This window comes from Pteropus vampyrus, unplaced genomic scaffold (assembly GCF_000151845.1).
Source record: "Pteropus vampyrus isolate Shadow unplaced genomic scaffold, Pvam_2.0 Scaffold47, whole genome shotgun sequence".
Taxonomy (NCBI): Eukaryota; Metazoa; Chordata; class Mammalia; order Chiroptera; family Pteropodidae; genus Pteropus; species Pteropus vampyrus.
Genome location: NW_011888828.1, coordinates 14,692 through 34,691, shown reverse-complemented (window position 1 = coordinate 34,691; position 20,000 = coordinate 14,692). Strand labels below are relative to the sequence as shown.

Here is a 20,000-nt window from a genome sequence, read left to right as displayed (position 1 = left end):
AATGTAGCCATTGTATCTAAGTTGTCCAACTTACTGGTGTAACTGTTCATAGGATTCCTTTGTAATCGTTTTTATTTCTGTAAAGTTGGTTGTACTGTCTCCTCTTTTATTTCTGTTCTAGTAATTTTTCTTTTTTTTCTCAGTTATCTAGCTAAAGGTGTATCAATTTTGTTGATCTTCTCAAAGAACCAACTTTTGGTTTCACTGATTTTCTCTATTATTCTTCTATTCTCTATTTTGTTTATCCGGGATATAGCTGGGTCTTTTTTTATATCTAGAATGATAATCTCTGTTATTTGACTGGACTACTTAAGCCATTCACATTTAATGCTATTATTGATATGATGGCTTCTGTTTGTTAATTTATTTTTTGTTTTACATATGTCTCATGTCATTTTTGTTCCTCTATTTCTGCTTTACTACTTTTTTTTTTAATAGTTAGTGAATATTTTCTGATGTAGTCTCTTAATTTCTTTCACAATTTTTCATTTTTTTTTTGTTATTTCCATAGTGGCTGTTCTAGGGTTTATCATATACATATTAATATAGAGCATTTCTATATGACATCTCACACTCTCTTCCCTGTTGACAAAAGATAAATGAAATAAACTCTACTCATGCTCCTGCAAAGCTATAGAAATGGACTGGGTTAAACATATATGAGGTCTGGCATAAACAAGGAAACTAAAACATGATTTTTAACCTTTCAGACTAGCACCAGGAGCATCCATTAAAACAAACCAACCAACCAACATATGTCATTAAAAAAACACATTACCATGAGCTCTAATACAATCAAGAACAGACCTGAAAAGTGACTTCCCTGAGAGTCTCTGTACGATATAGGTGAAGGGATTTTTGTTGAATTGAACATGTACATTAGCTCTGCTCCCTCCTGAAATATCACCGAATAATACAGTAAAGGGCTTCACACACGCATATACACTCAAGGAAAGAGAACAAGAGAAGAGACTATAGCAATATCATTTTAGAAAGAGGAAAGCAGGACAAATGATAACTGACTTAGCAGACCAGAAAAGTTCAATTCAAGTAACTTCATTTATATTACAGAACCCAGCAACTGGAAATAACAAGTACATCTGGAAGCGAAGTTGAAGGTGGGCCTAGGAACAAGGGGATTTGTTGAAAAAACTGATTGAGAAATAGAACCTTCCAGTTCTCCTCATCTATTTCGTATAGCTCAGCAGTTGCCCCTTGCCCTCCCAGGCATGTTACCTGAGGGTATTCTCTGGAGACAGTGAAAATGAGATTCTGGATTAGGGGATATCATCGACTACTGGAGGCAGCAAAAGTTTATGTACTGACAGTAAAAATGTTCTTCTCATATGGCTCCCAGAATACTCTCAGCTAGGCTTATATCCTCCAGGGTAGGAGCCTGGAAAAAATTTCTCTGAAAAATTTGATCAGCACCAAGGAAAAAACTACACTGAAAGATACATGGTAGGGGCGGGGGATTTCACAATGAAATCACCAAACCAGATTATGTTACGGTAAAGTCTAGAATTCAACAAGACCTACTCTTGGCACACAGGAATTCTAATCTGTTTTTTATTTGTCTAACTCAAATATGGGCCAATAACCAAGGACTATGATACATCTGAACTGTGTCTAAAATGATAAAGGCCAAAACAAATGGAGAGGAGGAGGAGGAGAAAAGGAAATGAGAGAAAATGAATTGAGCAGGGAGAATATAACTATCATTACTATCCTTAGAGAGACAAATAAGACAGGATACCTAAGAAATGAGAAGATACTTTTACTAAAAAAGGAGAGGTGATAAGAGAGTACAAAGAGTTCTTGGAAATAAAAATATGATAGCATATAGACAATGAAAGCATGCCAACAAAACATATCAAGATTTTAAAATAAGCTAAAAACACTAAAAAGTTGTACAAGGCGTGAAAGACCTATGCAAAGAAAAAATGAGAAACATGAGGTAACAGAACTCAATAAAGAATTAGATATTTAAAAAAACTCAGAAATGAAGACTAAACTAATAGAAACACAAGAGTGAATAAGCACAACAGATAATGCCGTTAAGTAAAATCTAGGAAGAAAAAATTAAACGCTATAAAGAAATGAAGAGATAAAAAACTGAAAGAAAGTGGCAAAGTAGCTTGAAGCAAGTGAGGAAGATGCAACAGACAACAGGAGTTCCCAACGGAAATCTAAGCAACGGAATAGGACAAATACTAAAAAACCGCAATTGCTAAAAACAAACAAACAAACAAACAAAAAAACGGGGGGAGAGAGAGAGAGAAAATGAAACTATATAACAAAGCAGAAGATATATCCTGGGAAAATATTTAGACTATAAAGAAAAAGACACATAAACCTTTGGGCATGTGGGCAAAAAGAGCAAAAAAAAAAACAAAAAACAAAAAAAAAAACCCCAACAAAAATAGATTCTATAAGTGTTTTCAACAGCAATGCTTTTACTAGAAGAAAACACAATAACATATTTAAGACACTCAAGGAAAGAAAATGCCAGCTAAGGATTCTACATCTAGAAAAACTGACTTCCAAGGTCACAGAGCACAGATAAACCAATTATTAACCTTCGAGACTCAGGGTATATTGTTCTGGTGATCCCAACCCGAGATGTCTTTTAAAGAATGAGTTTCAGATAACTAAAATGATGAAAACATGAATATATGGGTTAGTCGTGTGCATTAAATATGCAGTTACTTATAGAAGAGCAAATTAAGGTTAAAAGGGAGAGAGGATAATACGTAATGCCTGTATTTTCTGATGATATATAGTAAAAATATTTTTAAAAATGGAAGGAAAATATATATGCTCTGTCCTCCAGAGGCCTGGAAGCAATGGGCAACCTAGTAGCGACGAGCACTGCTAGAAGCCAGAAAGTGCTATTTCCCACTAAGAGAATCCAGAGTTTCTAAGGGAAATGGGTGATTCCAGATTCAGGGCAGGGGATGTCCAAGAGGAGTCTTTGTGTTTGTAGTGCCATCCTGCTACACTAGATGGCAAAACAAAACAAAACAAAACAACTAGCAAAGACTATAAAGGTCATAATAGAAGGACACTGTGGACGACCTGAAATGCTTTCACTGCTCCCAAATGGGGCAGGCAATCTGAGCTGCAAAAAGACAATACTGCCATAGATGGAAATCCATGATACATATTTCAGAGTGCACTGTGAATAGACTGGGGCAGAGAAAGGGGCTTCTGAGTTCTTAGAAATTTTCTATTCCTTAACCTGGGTAGTGCTTATAAGAGTAGTTGCTTTATAATAACTTATTAACTACACACACACACACACACACACACACACACACACACACACACATATGTTTTGAGTGGCTTTTGGTATCTGTTTTATATTATAATAAAAGAATTAATTTAAAAAATAAGAAAAAATTATGCCAAAATGAGAAATATGATAGCAGAACTGAAAAACTCACAAAACGTTGGGAGATAAAGCTAAAAGAACATCCCAAACAAAAGAACAAACAAACAGAAAAGATGAGAGAGACAAATCTGAGTGCCAGTCCAGGAGGTCAACATCTAAATAACAAGAGTTCCAAAAAACGCAGAAGATGAGGAAGAAAACTAAAAATAAGGGGAAAAAATTTTTTTAAGTCAGAATTGAAGTTCTTGATTTTCTAGATTAGGGATCAGCAAATGTTTTCTATAAAGGGCCACAGATATTTTAAGCATTGCAGACCACATACAGTCTCTGTCAAATTATTGTACATGGTTATGTAATGCCACAGACTATATGTAAATGAATGAATGTGCCAATAAAACTTTATAAAAACAGTGGCAGGCCAGATTTGGCCTACAAAACAGGAACTTGGCCATTGCTGCCACCACTGTTCTAAATAGAAAGGGCTCACTAAGTACTCAGTACATGAATGAAAAATGTCCTTTCGTTTGACATTTCATCATAAACTTAAAGAACAAAGATTCTAAAAGTTTCCACAGAGGAGTAAATAGGATACACACCAAAAGATCTAGACTCAAAGCACTTGGCTTTTCAACAGCATTTCTGGGAGCTGGAGGAAAATAGAGCAGTGCTTTCAAAATCCTAGGAAAAAATTATATCTAATCAGCATTTCTATCAGAGTTTGAGGGCAGAACAAAGGCATTTCAGACGTGCAGGGTCTCATAAAGTTTACCTCCCATGTACTCTTCCTCATGAAGTTACTGAAGGATGTGCCCTGCAAAATGAAGATGTAAACAAGAAGAAAAAGAAGAAAAAAAAGGACCTAGAGAACAAAGCTTCTAACAGAAGAAAGAGGTGCAGAAATCTACGGGATAATGGTGAAGAAAATCCTAAACCGAAAGCCATGTAGCTGGCCTGAGAGCGGCGGAAATCAGGCTAGGGGAAGAGAGAAAGGATTTTTAAGAAGATAAAATCGTGAGAACACTTACTGAGCTTGAACATACTGCGGAGAGACATACAAATGGGGGAGAGGTTAGAAATAAGATTAGTAATAAGTACATAGAAAATTAAGCAAATAAGAAAACAAGAGAATTACTAACTTGAGGAGGGAAAAAGTGGTGCAAGAAGGAAAAATAGTCCTAACAATGTTATGTGGCAATCCTAATGAGGGAAACACTAAATATTTAGCCAAACTAGCATAGAGATCATTTTGCTCCAATTCCCTTTACCTTTGTTTCTCCAGCAACAAAATATCAACAATCCTTCTCATTACCTTCTGTATAAACAGACACAGGAAGATTTTTCTGATTTCAGTTATCTGGCCTATGCATATTGCATTGCTTTAGGTTTTACAGTATTTATTCAATAAATATTTAGTTAGCCCTGATCGTGGCCATAGCATTTAAGTTCTGTAAAGAGATGAAACGGGCACAAAAGAAAGGTCTCTGCTCACAAGGAGCTTAAGTCTAAGAAAAATTTTATAACAATACAAGGCAATAAAAGAGACTTCGAAAGCCATAAATGAGTCATCTTTGCCTGCATACTTGCCTTCCCTCACTGAAGGGCCTAAACGATATATTAAAAACGCAAATCTTAACATACACACAAACTCACACCCACCGTCCTCTCTCCCACTTGTAATGGCTTGCTATTACACTCAGGATAAAATTCAAAGCTCTTAGCATGGCTTTATAAGTTCACTCTTTATTCTATATTCTAAGCTATAAACAGCTCTTCAAGTGCCAGGCTCCCTCAAACTTGTAACTTCTCCCATCGCCTTCTTCACAATTCATGCGAATGATATTTACTTTTGCTTTGAACCCAGACCATTTGTCACTTTTTCTGTCTTGTAACACCAGTCTAGGCCAGCTGCACAGGCTGTGTGCTTTTTAAGACGCCCTGGCCCCAAGTGTAGGACACAGGGAGGTGGTACAGACGCTCCCCCTGGTGAGGCCACGGGGAGGGGCTGCTGCTACTGCTTTTCTCCTTCCACATCCCGGTAATTCTGCCCACCACCTTGAGGAAGGAGGGGTTTCTCTCAGAGGTACTGAGACATAATGGAAAAAACAGACCTCTTCCTCTCTGTTATGTCTTGACCTCTGAGCCTCAGTTTCCTCATCTGTAAGACAGGGAGAGTACCATCTTCCTTTTAGAGCTGTTCTGCAGGGGGTAAATGATACAATGCACACATGCGGCACAAAGCAGGTGCTGAAAAAGACCATCTCCAACCCATCCCAACATAGAGTCATCACAGCCCCTGGAGCATATGCAACCTCCAATATAGTAGTGAACTTCAACCCAGGGGGATTTACTTTTATGAGCAGCAATGACAATGAATTTGAGTGGTCCAGGCACTGCTCTAGCGGGTCTCGAGAAAGAACCCAAATTATTACCCTGCTTTAGCTTCTCCTTTAAATTCCTCAGGATCTGAGACTGCCATGACTTGGGCCTCCTAGGGCTGTGCTTCATAAACAATAGACTTCTCATGTTGGGTTGAGCTGGGAGGCTCTCACAGGAGTGGCTGGAGTGAGCTGTTTAATAAATAACACTTGCAGCCCAACCACACCCCTCAACCCAGTTGAATTTGCTTTATGCTGCCTTCAGCTTGGCCGAGGCCCTGCTACTGAGCTGCCCTCTCAGAGGGTGAGCTACCTGGTCAGACGCAAGGCTAGGCTAGAGCTTTCTGCATTTACTCGGAGCTTCCTCCCCACACTGCGACTCATACCGCCATTACCTAAAACACCAGTGGGCTTTCTTCCCTTGACGGCCCTTCCGATCTAGGACAATGTCTGGTGAAAATTAAGCAGATTGAAATTCAGAAGAGTCTCTCGAAAGGAGTAATTTGGTTATTTTAATGTTTCCACTTTCTGCTAGAGATATAGGCAGCCTCCAGAGCAAGCTAGCAAACGCTCTGAGCCCTGGGGAAGGGAAAGGGGGAAGACTGAAGATGTGAAATATTTACAACTTTTGTCCTCAACAGTCCAGAACCTATTTCTAGAAAAATTACTGGGTGTTTCAGCTGGAGAAACAATTTCCTTAAGCAAAACAAAAGACATGAAAAATTCAGGTATATTTCAGCTTGGGTCTTTTCTCATTTTCCCCCTTCAAGGTAAATGGCATAGAAATCATAAAGGTATGTTCCAGGGAAACTGAAGAAAGCATTTGTTTATACAGAAGCATTTGGTTATACTGATTTTTGATAACCAGTTTAGCAGAGCACTCTTGGGGGTGGGGAGAAGTGTCTTGTTAAATATAATAATAAAAACAATAACCTATTATCTTTTTATCTCATTATATCACATTATTCAAACAGTATTATCTTTTTCATTTTTGTATCCTTAGCACTGAGCACAGTGCCCAACGTAAAGATGCTCAAAAGACAAAATGTTTACCTGTTAACCCAGGTAAACAGAACCAGAGAATGAATAATTAATGAGTCCTCCCTGAAGTGCAGCAGTAAGTGTGGGCAGAGGCGAGCCCTAGGACAGGGCTCGAGGTGGTGAAAACATTAGGGAGAACCAACCAGTGAGACAGAAGAAGACAGCTAAGAAGTCCCCAACGATCCGTTCTCCAGTCGGGCCTGGTCAGTTCAGGGTTTCGTGGCGGGCAGCTCCCCCACAGCTCCCGGGGATCTGGGCTTCCCATGTCACCCCGCCATGAGACCCCCTCCCACCTAATGGCTTGCTTCTAGTGAAGAGAATATGACAAAAGCTGGGGGATGTCATAACCCCATCCTTCCCTCCCTGTTGTGAGTATTCTGCAGTGAGAGACCCAGAGCCAGCCTATCCAGTGTTAATAAAGTTTTCTGAGCCCTTTCTAGTACAGAGGCAGTGTTTTAATACCGTAACTAAGCGTGAGCTTTTCTCAGGTCTCCTCAATGACATTTTTATAAACTCAAATTGTACATACCTTTTGTAGAAGGCTGATATTCATATCCAATTTAACTTTGATTTTTGATTCTTTAATTGTAATATTGAGCAATTTACTTAACCTCTTTTTTTTCCTCCCTATTTCTAAAATCAGGGTAAAATACTCTCACGAACTGTTGTAAGCACTACAGCAAATGAGTAATAAAATATATATCAATATGTAAATATATATGACATTTAGTGCAACACTTATCTTCAGTCTTCCCTCCTTCCCTTCCCCAGGGCTCAGAGTATGTGCTAGCTCATCCTTATTCTTAAATTCTTTGGGTACCTTGTTCTGGTACCTTACATACTGACTACACCTTCTAGGTCTTCACTATTATTTGTCATTCCTCTATTTGGCAATGTCTAGAAGGTTTCTTTTTTCATATAGGTTTGGTGACTATATTTTCACAAATAAAGAATTTGGTTAAATTTTCTGTTGGCTAGACAAAAGACAAACGAGGAATTAGTCAAATGTATTGCTGGTGTTTTCAAAAGTATGAAGTTTCACTCTTCTATGTACAATGTGAACTTTCAAATCTTTTCTCTCCTTCCTGGTGTGTACTGGATGCTGTCATGTTTTTGCCTATATTGATCCCTTCCCTTAGAATGATCTCTTTCCTCATTCAAATCCTACTTAAGCTGACCCCAAACCGACCCCAGCCTAAGTCTTGCCACTTGGTACCTAATCTTCACTTGAGTCTAAAGATAAATTAGGCTGTTCCAGCTACTGAAAGGGAGCTATGTGAGTTAAACAACTTGAGCATAGGGATTGTTTTAAACTTTTTTGGGCATTTTCCTACAAACTCATCATAATGTCGGGCGTTTGGTACTTAATCAACAAAGAAGTTTGGAGTTCTCTAAATTACACATTATTACCCGTGAATTCATTTCGCTAACACCCTTTCCCCCACTTTCCAGACAGTCACTTTGTTATTACTTCTTTCTACTTCATAACATCTTGTCTTTAACATCTTGTAACTTAGCTTTCCCTAAAACTCTCCTTATGCTTACTGAAGACGTTATCATACAGAGGCATTTACAAAGCCATTCAAAGCCATTAGGATTATTGGCTGATTAATGATAAGTCAGATAAGGAAACCCAGTGGGAACTAGTTCTGTTTTTTCCGGCTTTCTAATTTAGCAAAGTCAAGTTCTCAGAGTCTAAATGTTTCATAAGTACTTTCTAAAAGGTTTCATTGTTCTGTTTTGTTCTTATCACACTTGAGTGCTTAGTAAACCTCTCCCCAGTGCTGTGACATCATGCCAGACCTCTGCTATCTCTTTTTCCATCCCACCAACATAAGCAGCACAAAGATCTTGTGTTTCTGTGAAAAAGAAAGACTTTCAAGGCCACTGGGACCACTTAAAAGCTTACAAATAAAACACTGTTTGGGCTTTTCCTAAGTGTTTGATGAATGAATGAATGAACGAAATGGATATAAGAGCAGAATACAAAGAATATGAGCAGCAGAAAGTGGTGTTCCTCTCATTAGAGCAAAATGTGTTTAGCATACTGTGGGTGGGGTCGGGAGGACTGTCAGCAGAGTGATGACCTAGATAGAGTTTAGCAAAAGAGGAGCTTCAAAATCAAACACTTCTCATTATTAGCCTAAAAGGAGACTGCAGTCCCTGAGTTTTGTTTTATGTCAATTTATCTCTAAAATGGACAAAGACAATTGCTTAGGCGACCACAGCATAATAGAAATAATTCTTGAGAGTACCTAAACTATCTCTGCTTTAATTCTGTGCTCATCAAAAAACTCTCTATCTATAATTTGATCTCTTCGGTGGACTTGTTGACCAGAACAAAGTGTCCTAGAGAGATGAACTATTCTAACTCTGGAGCCAGGCAGATGTCTCAGTATAAAGTAATTAAATGGAATTTTTGTTTGTCAGTAAATATCCCGAGATTTTGGTTAGCCTGAATCAGTCCCTCAGAGGCTAATCAACTGTGAGTGAAATAAAATGATTTTGAGTTTCTGGAACTGCAAAGCCGAGGAACAAGGTGTCAGGACTCCATCAAGTACTACCACTCTGCGAAGATCTGCTTAAGGAGCCTCTCTCTCCCTTGGACATCTTTACACTTGATCTTAGCCAAAAGGCCGAGAAGCAATTTGGACATCTTTAAAAACTATAACATAAGTGAACTTAATTTAATTCAATTTTCTTCTTTGATGAAAAAGGAGACTGAATTTTAGAAGCTGAATTATAGTGCTAACTAATCAGTGGCAACAATGGTGTCACAAAATGGTTTTCCTTTTACTATCCTACCTTGTTTTTATCCAGAAAGGCAGAGTCTAAGGTAAATTAGGCTGTGAAAGGCAGGTGTATTCTGGTTACTGAAACAGGGTTAGCCAAGTGTATCATCAAAGGGCAAAAGGATGTGGGTGTTTACTGAGCACCTACTATGTCTCTGGTACCATAAAATAAAAGACTTTACTTATATTACTCATTTAATCCTCCCCCAAACCCTGTGAGGCTGCTAACAGTACTCCTATCGAGGATAGAGAGCCTAGAAGAAATAAATTGAAGCTACTAAGAAGCAGCTCTGAAATTCAAATACCAGTCTATTTGACCACTAAGCACAGGCTTTAATTTTCTTCCTACTAGATAGTTAGATCTGATAAATTCCTCTATAAATACTCAAGGAATGTCAGAGCAGAGGAGTAAGATGCTTGTTTTTCCTTTTATATCTTCTATAAGGTATGAACCCACATTTTTAGCTCTAACTACTGAAAACTGCCATAACATTTCAGCCAGGAGTAAATATATCAGTGCATAATTCCTTAGTGTTTGTGAGGATTATGACAATATCCTTAATTATAACTGCAGCTTTCCATACCAAAAAAAAAAAAAAAAAAAAAATGCCCACCTTAAACAAAAAACACTAAAGGCTGGGTTAGTTTAAGTGAAATATCTTGCTTTGAATTTTCCCATTAAAAAACCTAAACTTTGAAGTGGGTATGGAAAAGTCTGAGACCCAAAAATTATATTGCAAGGGATTCTCCTTTTCCTACCCTTCAAAATCTGTTTTCAAGAAGGGTAAACTGCAATGTCAACGTGAAGAAGAAGGATGACTAACTTCTAAATAAATCTCAAGGAGCAGTGTCAACTGAGGCAGGGAGTCAGACAGCTGCCAAAAAGCAAGAGTAATAGGTTTTTTTGGTCTATACACTAATACTAAATCAAATGCTAATTCCAACTATGATTTAAGGAAAATGATTTAAGGAAATTTGTCAGACTCCTTTGACCAACCAGTTACAAAGATTTTAATTTACTGTTTTCTTTAGTTGATGGTCTTATTAGTAACTTAAGCTACTAAGATGCATTAATTCTAGGCACTTAACCAAGAGATTGCCTGTATAAAATTTAAGTATAAGTAAAAAATTGGGGGCTCGAACCTCACATTCAACTTGCAGAGCTGTTTTTTCTTGGATCATACAGGATTTTATTTTAACGTGAGAGCCAACATTTTGAAAAGATTTTAAAAATCACTTTTAAAACATCCAAATTTTGAGCTTTTCTTAAAAATAAAAAAAAAAAAAAGGAAAGATTTGGCAGTGTCAGTCGTCCCACTGGAGGGGCGTGGTCACTGGCCCACAGTTCCCAACCGCCCACCTCACTCCTGTACTTATTTTCCCCATCCCTGCAGGTATCTGAGTTTGAGGCCCCTACTTTAGAGAAACTGAATAAAGAAAGTACAGGAATTAAAGAAAAAACAAACAAACAAACAAAAATAATAAAGAGAAGACATACCCCATATCATTTGGGGAAAATGTCAATGTACCAGACAGCAAAAAACAGTGTTTCTCAATATCATATGCTATAGAGCTTTGAGACAGTAGAGATCAAGTAGATTGAGACAGAGAGAAATTTTAAAGTGATGTAAATCCTTTAGTATAAATATTGTCCGAACGAAGCACTTTTAGTATGCTGGCCCAAGGTTCAATTCTAGGTGAGTATTTCAAAAGAACTTTTTGTCTAATATCTTCATATTCTTCTACCACTTTTAATACTTATGGTGAGTTTATCCAGGAGAAAAAGAGGACATGTCTTTCTTGTTTTATCTAATGTCTCAGCATATTGTTTCCAATAATTAGACTCTTCTCTTTCTCTCAGTAAAAATGGCTCATCTCATGCTCAAAAGCCAAAACAAAATACTTGACCAGGATCAGAAATATGGTCATGATATAAGAAATAATGAAACATGGTCTTCTGCAAAAGTACAAGTTATTCTCCTTGCTCCTCTACCAAGTTGGCTTCTAACAGTCTCTGATTTTTGCCCACCAGGTGGCGAGATAGTAAATTCAAGATTTTATTTCCACTAGCACCTTTTTTAAAAAAAGATTTCCTAAGCACCTTACAAAATCAATTTCAGCCCCTCCCCACCCTCCAGCCCTCTGCTCTTTCAAGTTCAATCGACTTTTCTCCCTAATGTGCAATGGCACTTCTTTCGTGGCCCAGTTACCTCATACGTTACAAAAAATGGGAGGCCAAGGAAAACTGCCAAGGACTCTGCCCAAGGTCACAGAAGAAAAGGCAAAACAAGGACTTGGAACTTCCTAAGACTTGGCCCAGGGTTTGGGAATCAGGAAACAGTGACCTTTGAACATCATTTCTGGTGTGCCAAAATTATTTGTGGCAGAATATTATAAAGGGTATAAATTTAAAAGGAGGAAGTAAGAGAAGCCAAAGCCTACATGCTCCACTGGGAAAGAAAACAAAGTCCTAAGGCTTCTAAGGAGGGAGGTATATAGAACTGGGTCCAATGTGGTCCTGGGGCCACATGAGAGAGAGAGAAAGAAAAGGAGAAGAAGGTTTAGCAATGGGCAGGAGGAAAGGTAGCTGAGAATAAGAATGCAAAATGAGGAGAAATGGGGTCCTTGTACTAAGCAGGTGGGTGGACAAATCAAAGAAACCACTTATGTATTTACAGAAGACTCAGACGTGTGTCCAGAAAATACTTTCTAAAATTGACGCCACACAGACATCATATCCCCCAATCAAGGAAATAGACATATAAAGATCCATAAAACACAGGATAAAACACGCAGAGTTAAGTATAGTTCCTCTGCCCCTCACGTGAGAGGGGGCTCACACACACGTGAGAAGAGCATGTGTGTGCCCAAGAGGTGGTCTGGCATGGTGGTTAAGAGCATGGGCTCTGGAACCAGACTAGTCCAACTGCCTGGGTTTGAATCCAAATCCTACTGCTCACTAATTCGCTGACCTTGAGTGAGTTACCTAACCTCTCTGTGCCTGTTTTCTCCTCTGTAAAATAATGTTAAAAACTTAAAACATTGAGGACTGTGCTACATCCATTAAGTAAAATAACATGCATACAAAGAAATGCATAGAGAAGACTCTAATGCTCAAATTCTGAAACACTTACAGTATAAAAACAAAGCACACTTCTCCTAGCTACATATACATATTCTTGTGGAAAGGATATTCACAAAATAAGACATTCAGAAGTTTAGATAATCAGATGTCTAACAAATCACTGACCTAGAGGAAAAAAGAACTCGGTGCTTAGGCAGCTGGAAAAGAGTAGACTTGGGTAGGAGTGTATGAAACACGTGCTACTTAAGAAATCACAAGGCAGATTTTGACTGTGGACTCTGGATGCCGGGCCTGGAAGGCTGGGACTACTGCAGTGCCTGGAGGTGAGGGCAGCAGCTGGTCGGGTTAGAGAAACCACAGTATGTTAAGCCTGACTGGTGTCTGCCACCACCCATTAAATATGAGGGCCGGAAGTAGAATCAAGTTGTCTCTTTGTCTCCTCTATTAATTACATTTCTAAAAATTTCACCTCTCATCATCTGGTTTCTGATCCTAGCACTCCACTAAAACCAGCCTCTCTGGGATTTCCACAGCCAAGGGCCTCTTTCCATCCTGTGTGATATTTCTGCAATATCTGAGACCACAATAAGCCTGAGTTTTGGGAAGAATTTTTCCCCCGGCTTCTACTCACCCCTTCTATTACCCATCTAATTATGACTTCATAGCCTCTTTCACAATTCCTACTGATTTTTTTTAATTCTATCTAAGAAATTTCTTGTCATTTTATGTTAACTTATGTTAGACTCATCACGCTCATTGCCACTGTCTTAGTTCAGGCCTTTGTTCTCTCCCTGGGGTTCTGACACAGTCCTACCACTGGTCTTCCTGCCCCGTCTCCATACTCCTAAGTCATCCTCCATGCTGCTTCCATAATTACTTACCTCCAAATGAATATGTGATCACATCATTCTCCTTCTTATAAACCCCTACTGATGGACTTCCCTCTCTCAATAATATTCAACTTTACACGTTAGCTCCTTCGATATCTCGCTCCAACGTTCCTCTTTAGTTTTGTCTTTCACCCCTTTACTTTACCCACGCTATTCCCTCCTGAACTTCCCTGTTTCCTGAATACAATGTAGCCTATGATGCTGTGCCTGGATGCCCACTTCCCAACTTCTTCTATCTGGAAAAGCCCTTTTCTTCCTCCAAGACCCACTTTAATTGTCATGTCCCAAGGAACATCCTCCTCAGCTTTCCTAAGAAGAGAGAATTCTTCGTCTTCTACGTGCCTATAGCACAATGATCAAGCATTTCTTATAACACATGCCATCCAAGATTGTAATTCACCTGTTTATCTGATTTCCCATTAACCCCTGAGCACCTCAAAGATAGAGCCAATCATTTTATTAATTTAAAAAAACCCCAGACCTAGCACAGTACCTTGACATAGCATGACTGTCTCTCAAAATATGCTGGTTGACTCAAACATAACCATTTCATAAGACAGGGAAAAGTTTAGTTCTAACAGTTTACATGTTTAAGCATAAAATAATAAGACAACAAATGAGACTGTCTGTAAAGCCTCAGACTACTGTCGAGGGGAAGAGACAGGCCAACTGCTCACCGCTGAATATCCTTGTTCTTCCACATGGAGGCAGACTGGGCCTTGGGCACTCTTTCAATGAAATTCACCAGCTCTTCCATGAGAAGCCTGAGTTTAAACAAAAAAGTGATGAACACTCATAAAAGAATTAGAAAAACACTGCACTATGACATTTTAGCCAAGAGAAATGGGCTTGTCTGCCTTCCCCCTCTCCAGTCACCTTTCTCTCCGTTGTAGATGAATGCAGGCACCATTTCACATAAAGTTGAACAAAAACCTAGCCCTCTCATTGAATTTTCATGTTGAAAGTTCAGAACATATATGATTTAATTCACCTTTAAAACAAGCCTCACATGTTTCTTATTCTTAAACACTGAAATATATAAGCCTATGGTTTAACTCTCACTCTTAAGATCTCTGCCTTTACATACGTAAAAATACAAAAGGAGAAAAAGTTAAATGACTGTGAGGTATCTGATTTTGGTGGCAGTAGGGGTAGCAATGGGCAGGAGGAAAGGTAGCTGAGAATAAGAATGCAAAATGAGGAGAAATGGGGTCCTTGTACTAAGCAGGTGGGTGGACAAATCAAAGAAACCACTTATGTATTTACAGAAGACTCAGACGTGTGTCCAGAAAATACTTTCTAAAATTGACGCCACACAGACATCATATCCCCCAATCAAGGAAATAGACATATAAAGATCCATAAAACACAGGATAAAACACGCAGAGTTAAGTATAGTTCCTCCGCCCCTCACGTGAGAGGGGGCTCACACACACGTGAGAAGAGCATGTGTGTGCCCAAGAGGTGGTCTGGCATGGTGGTTAAGAGCATGGGCTCTGGAACCAGACTAGTCCAACTGCCTGGGTTTGAATCCAAATCCTACTGCTCACTAATTCGCTGACCTTGAGTGAGTTACCTAACCTCTCTGTGCCTGTCTTCTCCTCTGTAAAATAATGTTAAAAACTTAAAACATTGAGGACTGTGCTACATCCATTAAGTAAAATAACATGCATACAAAGAAATGCATAGAGAAGACTCTAATGCTCAAATTCTGAAACACTTACAGTATAAAAACAAAGCACACTTCTCCTAGCTACATATACATATTCTTGTGGAAAGGATATTCACAAAATAAGACATTCAGAAGTTTAGATAATCAGATGTCTAACAAATCACTGACCTAGAGGAAAAAAGAACTCGGTGCTTAGGCAGCTGGAAAAGAGTAGACTTGGGTAGGAGTGTATGAAACACGTGCTACTTAAGAAATCACAAGGCAGATTTTGACTGTGGACTCTGGATGCCGGGCCTGGAAGGCTGGGACTACTGCAGTGCCTGGAGGTGAGGGCAGCAGCTGGTCGGGTTAGAGAAACCACAGTATGTTAAGCCTGACTGGTGTCTGCCACCACCTATTAAATATGAGGGCCGGAAGTAGAATCAAGTTGTCTCTTTGTCTCCTCAATTAATTACATTTCTAAAAATTTCACCTCTCATCATCTGGTTTCTGATCCTAGCACTCCACTAAAACCAGCCTCTCTGGGATTTCCACAGCCAAGGGCCTCTTTCCATCCTGTGTGATATTTCTGCAATATCTGAGACCACAATAAGCTGAGTTTTGGGAAGAATCTTTCCCCCCGCTTCTACTCACCCCTTCTATTACCCATCTAATTATGACTTCATAGCCTCTTTCACAATTCCTACTGATTTTTTTTAATTCTATCTAAGAAATTTCTTGTCATTTTATGTTAACTTATGTTAGACTCATCACGCTCATTGCCACTGTCTTAGTTCAGGCCTTTGTTCTCTCCCTGGGGTTCTGACACAGTCCTACCACTGGTCTTCCTGCCCCGTCTCCATACTCCTAAATCATCCTCCATGCTGCTTCCATAATTACTTACCTCCAAATGAATATGTGATCACATCATTCTCCTTCTTATAAACCCCTACTGATGGACTTCCCTCTCTCAATAATATTCAACTTTACACATTAGCTCCTTCGATATCTCGCTCCAACGTTCCTCTTTAGTTCTGTCTTTCACCCCTTTACTTTACCCACGCTATTCCCTCCTGAACTTCCCTGTTTCCTGAATACAATGTAGCCTATGATGCTGTGCCTGGATGCCCACTTCCCAACTTCTTCTATCTGGAAAAGCCCTTTTCTTCCTCCAAGACCCACTTTAATTGTCATGTCCCAAGGAACATCCTCCTCAGCTTTCCTAAGAAGAGAGAATTCTTCGTCTTCTACGTGCCTATAGCACAATGATCAAGCATTTCTTATAACACATGCCATCCAAGATTGTAATTCACCTGTTTATCTGATTTCCCATTAACCCCTGAGCACCTCAAAGATAGAGCCAATCATTTTATTAATTTAAAAAAACCCCAGACCTAGCACAGTACCTTGACATAGCGTGACTGTCTCTCAAAATATGCTGGTTGACTCAAACATAACCATTTCATAAGACAGGGAAAAGTTTAGTTCTAACAGTTTACATGTTTAAGCATAAAATAATAAGACAACAAATGAGACTGTCTGTAAAGCCTCAGACTACTGTCGAGGGGAAGAGACAGGCCAACTGCTCACCGCTGAATATCCTTGTTCTTCCACATGGAGGCAGACTGGGCCTTGGGCACTCTTTCAATGAAATTCACCAGCTCTTCCATGAGAAGCCTGAGTTTAAACAAAAAAGTGATGAACACTCATAAAAGAATTAGAAAAACACTGCACTATGACATTTTAGCCAAGAGAAATGGGCTTGTCTGCCTTCCCCCTCTCCAGTCACCTTTCTCTCCGTTGTAGATGAATGCAGGCACCATTTCACATAAAGTTGAACAAAAACCTAGCCCTCTCATTGAATTTTCATGTTGAAAGTTCAGAACATATATGATTTAATTCACCTTTAAAACAAGCCTCACATGTTTCTTATTCTTAAACACTGAAATATATAAGCCTATGGTTTAACTCTCACTCTTAAGATCTCTGCCTTTACATACGTAAAAATACAAAAGGAGAAAAAGTTAAATGACTGTGAGGTATCTGATTTTGGTGGCAGTAGGGGTAGTAGTAAGATTATTTTTAAATGATAATATTTGATAGACATTTTAAATGAAAAAAGTAAGTTTTCTTGATGTGTGTTTTAGGATTAACACAATCCTATATGGAAGAAAACTAATCCTAAAAATCTAACTCAGGAACCTACAAAAGGTCCGGCTGTGCAGATCACAAGATAGAGTACTACAGAATCACTACTGAGGGAATCTAAGAAATGCCTCACTCGACTGGATCCATGATCTACATGCTCTGAGGAATATATGGGACAGAGAACTGTGAGAATCCTGGATAACCAGAGGAGAAACAAAAAGCTAAAAACAGATTTTCGACGTTGTGAAATTCCTTTCATAATCTAGTAGAGATGATCTATAATGACTTAAAAATCCTCTCACGATCAACATACATATGTGGCAAGCCATAAATATATTTCCATTTGAATGGTGAACAACTTCATTTCCATTTATTTATTTATTCCTAATAGCATCTCTTCCTTTCATCTTGAAGAAGCAGTACCAGCTCCAGCAGTCTAAGACCTGGGATCCAGGCTCATTATCATCCTGGTTGTAGCTTTTGGGAGAACAGTTGGGTGCGTCCATCCTCACGCTTTAATTTTCTCAGACTAGAGTCTAATGTTTTCAGCTGATCAATAACTCTCCTTGAAACTGATCCATCACCTTGAATGTTTTACTTTCCATAATGTTTCTTCCTCAGATCCTTTACTTCTTCCCTGTCACACTGCAGGTAATGTGATCTGACACAAAAGCAAGGACATATTTTGTTTTGTTTCTGGTAATTCCATCTTATGGATGAGCTGGACTTCTGCAAGACACTAGAACCCAAAGTGAAGAGTCTATATCGACATCTAGATTCCATATTTTGGGTCTTGATAGGTCCACCTTATAACATGCTTGTTAGTTTAACACGATTCTTTTCTCTGGGGTAATTTTCTTCTAAGTGATGCTACGGTTACTTGCAGCAACCATGAAGGCTTAGAAGGGGCAGAGGAAGAGATGACGAACGTTCTCAGAGTCAGAGTCCTGCGTTTCACTCTCTCAGAAGTACAACTTAACCATCTAATTACTTATCCTGTTTTCTACAAGCTGACTCCATTTATATCTGCACTCATCCATAAAATGGGAACTTTTGAAAGCAAAGTAATAAAATCTTTTTTCTTAAATATGCTACCTGTTCCTTTCTCTGAAGCTCTTTGCATTGCTTCTTTGTGGTATCTTACTAAATGTTACTTCCCCTAATTAGCAGCATCTGCACAGAGGGGCTATCTCAGCAAACACCTTCTTCCAGTTTTGGCACATGCACGCGCACGCACACAGACAATGAAGGCTACACACGGCATCAATCTCTAGGCAATTCCAGTGAACATTTATTTTATCTAGAGAGCTATCTATCCATGCCTCGTTCCTGGTCAGCTTCTCAGAAGGAAAAAACAATCGTTCCTGGCACAATGCTCTATTAAATAGTCACCTCTGAAGCAAGTTCTCCAGCCACATGGTAATGGCGTAAGAATACTCTCACCTGCCAATTTGAATGGTGGGCTCTGTGGCATACACTGTGCCTGTGAAACCAGTGTGCTCAGTGATGTAGGGCAGTGCCATCATGCAGTGATAGTTAGAGATGAGGATCACATCTACCGTAGACAGATCTATTAGCTCGGTCTGAAAAGAAAGGGGAGGGAATGATACATATCTGTTCAGAGCACATAGATCAACATGATGTGAGTGAAAAACGATGCTGTCAGAATGCAAAGAAGTAGTTTTTGTACTATAGAATAATGATGCCTTTCCTGCAACACTTCTATTCTCATTTTAGGGTATTTCCTAATGTTGATATTAAGTAGCAGGACAGGATGACTAACAACAAGAATGCAGACAGTGCGCCAGCAGTGCCCTGATTTTACTAAACCAGAGTCCTGAGTTAGACATACGAGGATAATGACAGCACTTTCTTGCCTGGCAAGGAAAAGCAGGTAATATGAAGCAGAGAGAGCACAATCTACACTGTGAGGGGAACTAGAAAGTAATGCACCACTGCCACAGATTACACGAATAGAGGCAGCAGCACGTAGAAACCAGATCTTCAAAAGCCGCATGCAGGAATCAACTTTTGTTTTGTTTGCTTGCTTGTTTGAGGTAACTTTCTACCACTAGTGCTAAACATAGAGCAAAAAAAAAAAGAAAATGTAGTGGCAGAGTCACAAAAGAAAATTATACTGTCATAGTCTACCCTAATCTTAACCCCAAATCTACCCATTACTCCTTTATTAAGGTCATGTGAAAACGGAAAAGAAAGGTTGGCAGGTGAGGAAAAATGCGACCATGTTTAATAAATTTTATGAAAACTCTGATAGTAGAAGGGAAGGTTCTACTCATAAATTTAAGTCCTACAACTTTTAAAGCTCAGTTCACTTCTTCCACTGAGCCTTCCTGGTGTGCCCAGAAGAAACCACTTTTTCATCAGAATGACCACGGCACCTCACGCATATCCCTCTTATGGCAGTTATTCTGCACAATGGCATCGCAAACAATTAAATGTCCTTCAAATATTATTTGTAATATCTGTAAAATATTGTAATATCTGTCTCTCAACTATTAAATGTCTGAGGCGGAGAATCCTGTTGACTCGTCTCTGTCCCACCTCCCAGTGTGGCAGCCAGCACATACCAGGCCTGGGGCACTGCTGCTGGAGGAATGCACCAT

The 20,000-nt window shown here is 39.0% G+C and overlaps 1 protein-coding gene across 2 annotated transcripts in view; it reads right to left on the bottom strand.

Annotated features, from left to right (window-relative positions):
- The window catches only part of INTS9 (integrator complex subunit 9), a 63,272-nt gene that overhangs the window by 31,123 nt on the left and 12,149 nt on the right, over positions 1 to 20,000 (bottom strand). The window contains exons 4-5 of one of the 2 annotated variants that reach the window (XM_011359325.2): positions 18,820 to 18,959; positions 16,819 to 16,905 (exon numbers count right to left, since the gene is read on the bottom strand). In XM_011359325.2, the coding sequence (XP_011357627.1) occupies positions 16,819 to 16,905; positions 18,820 to 18,959 (227 nt within the window). Of the gene's footprint in view, positions 1 to 14,254; positions 14,372 to 16,818; positions 16,906 to 18,819; positions 18,960 to 20,000 lie in introns of those variants that run through there. The other variant, XM_011359326.2, reaches the window with a different exon arrangement.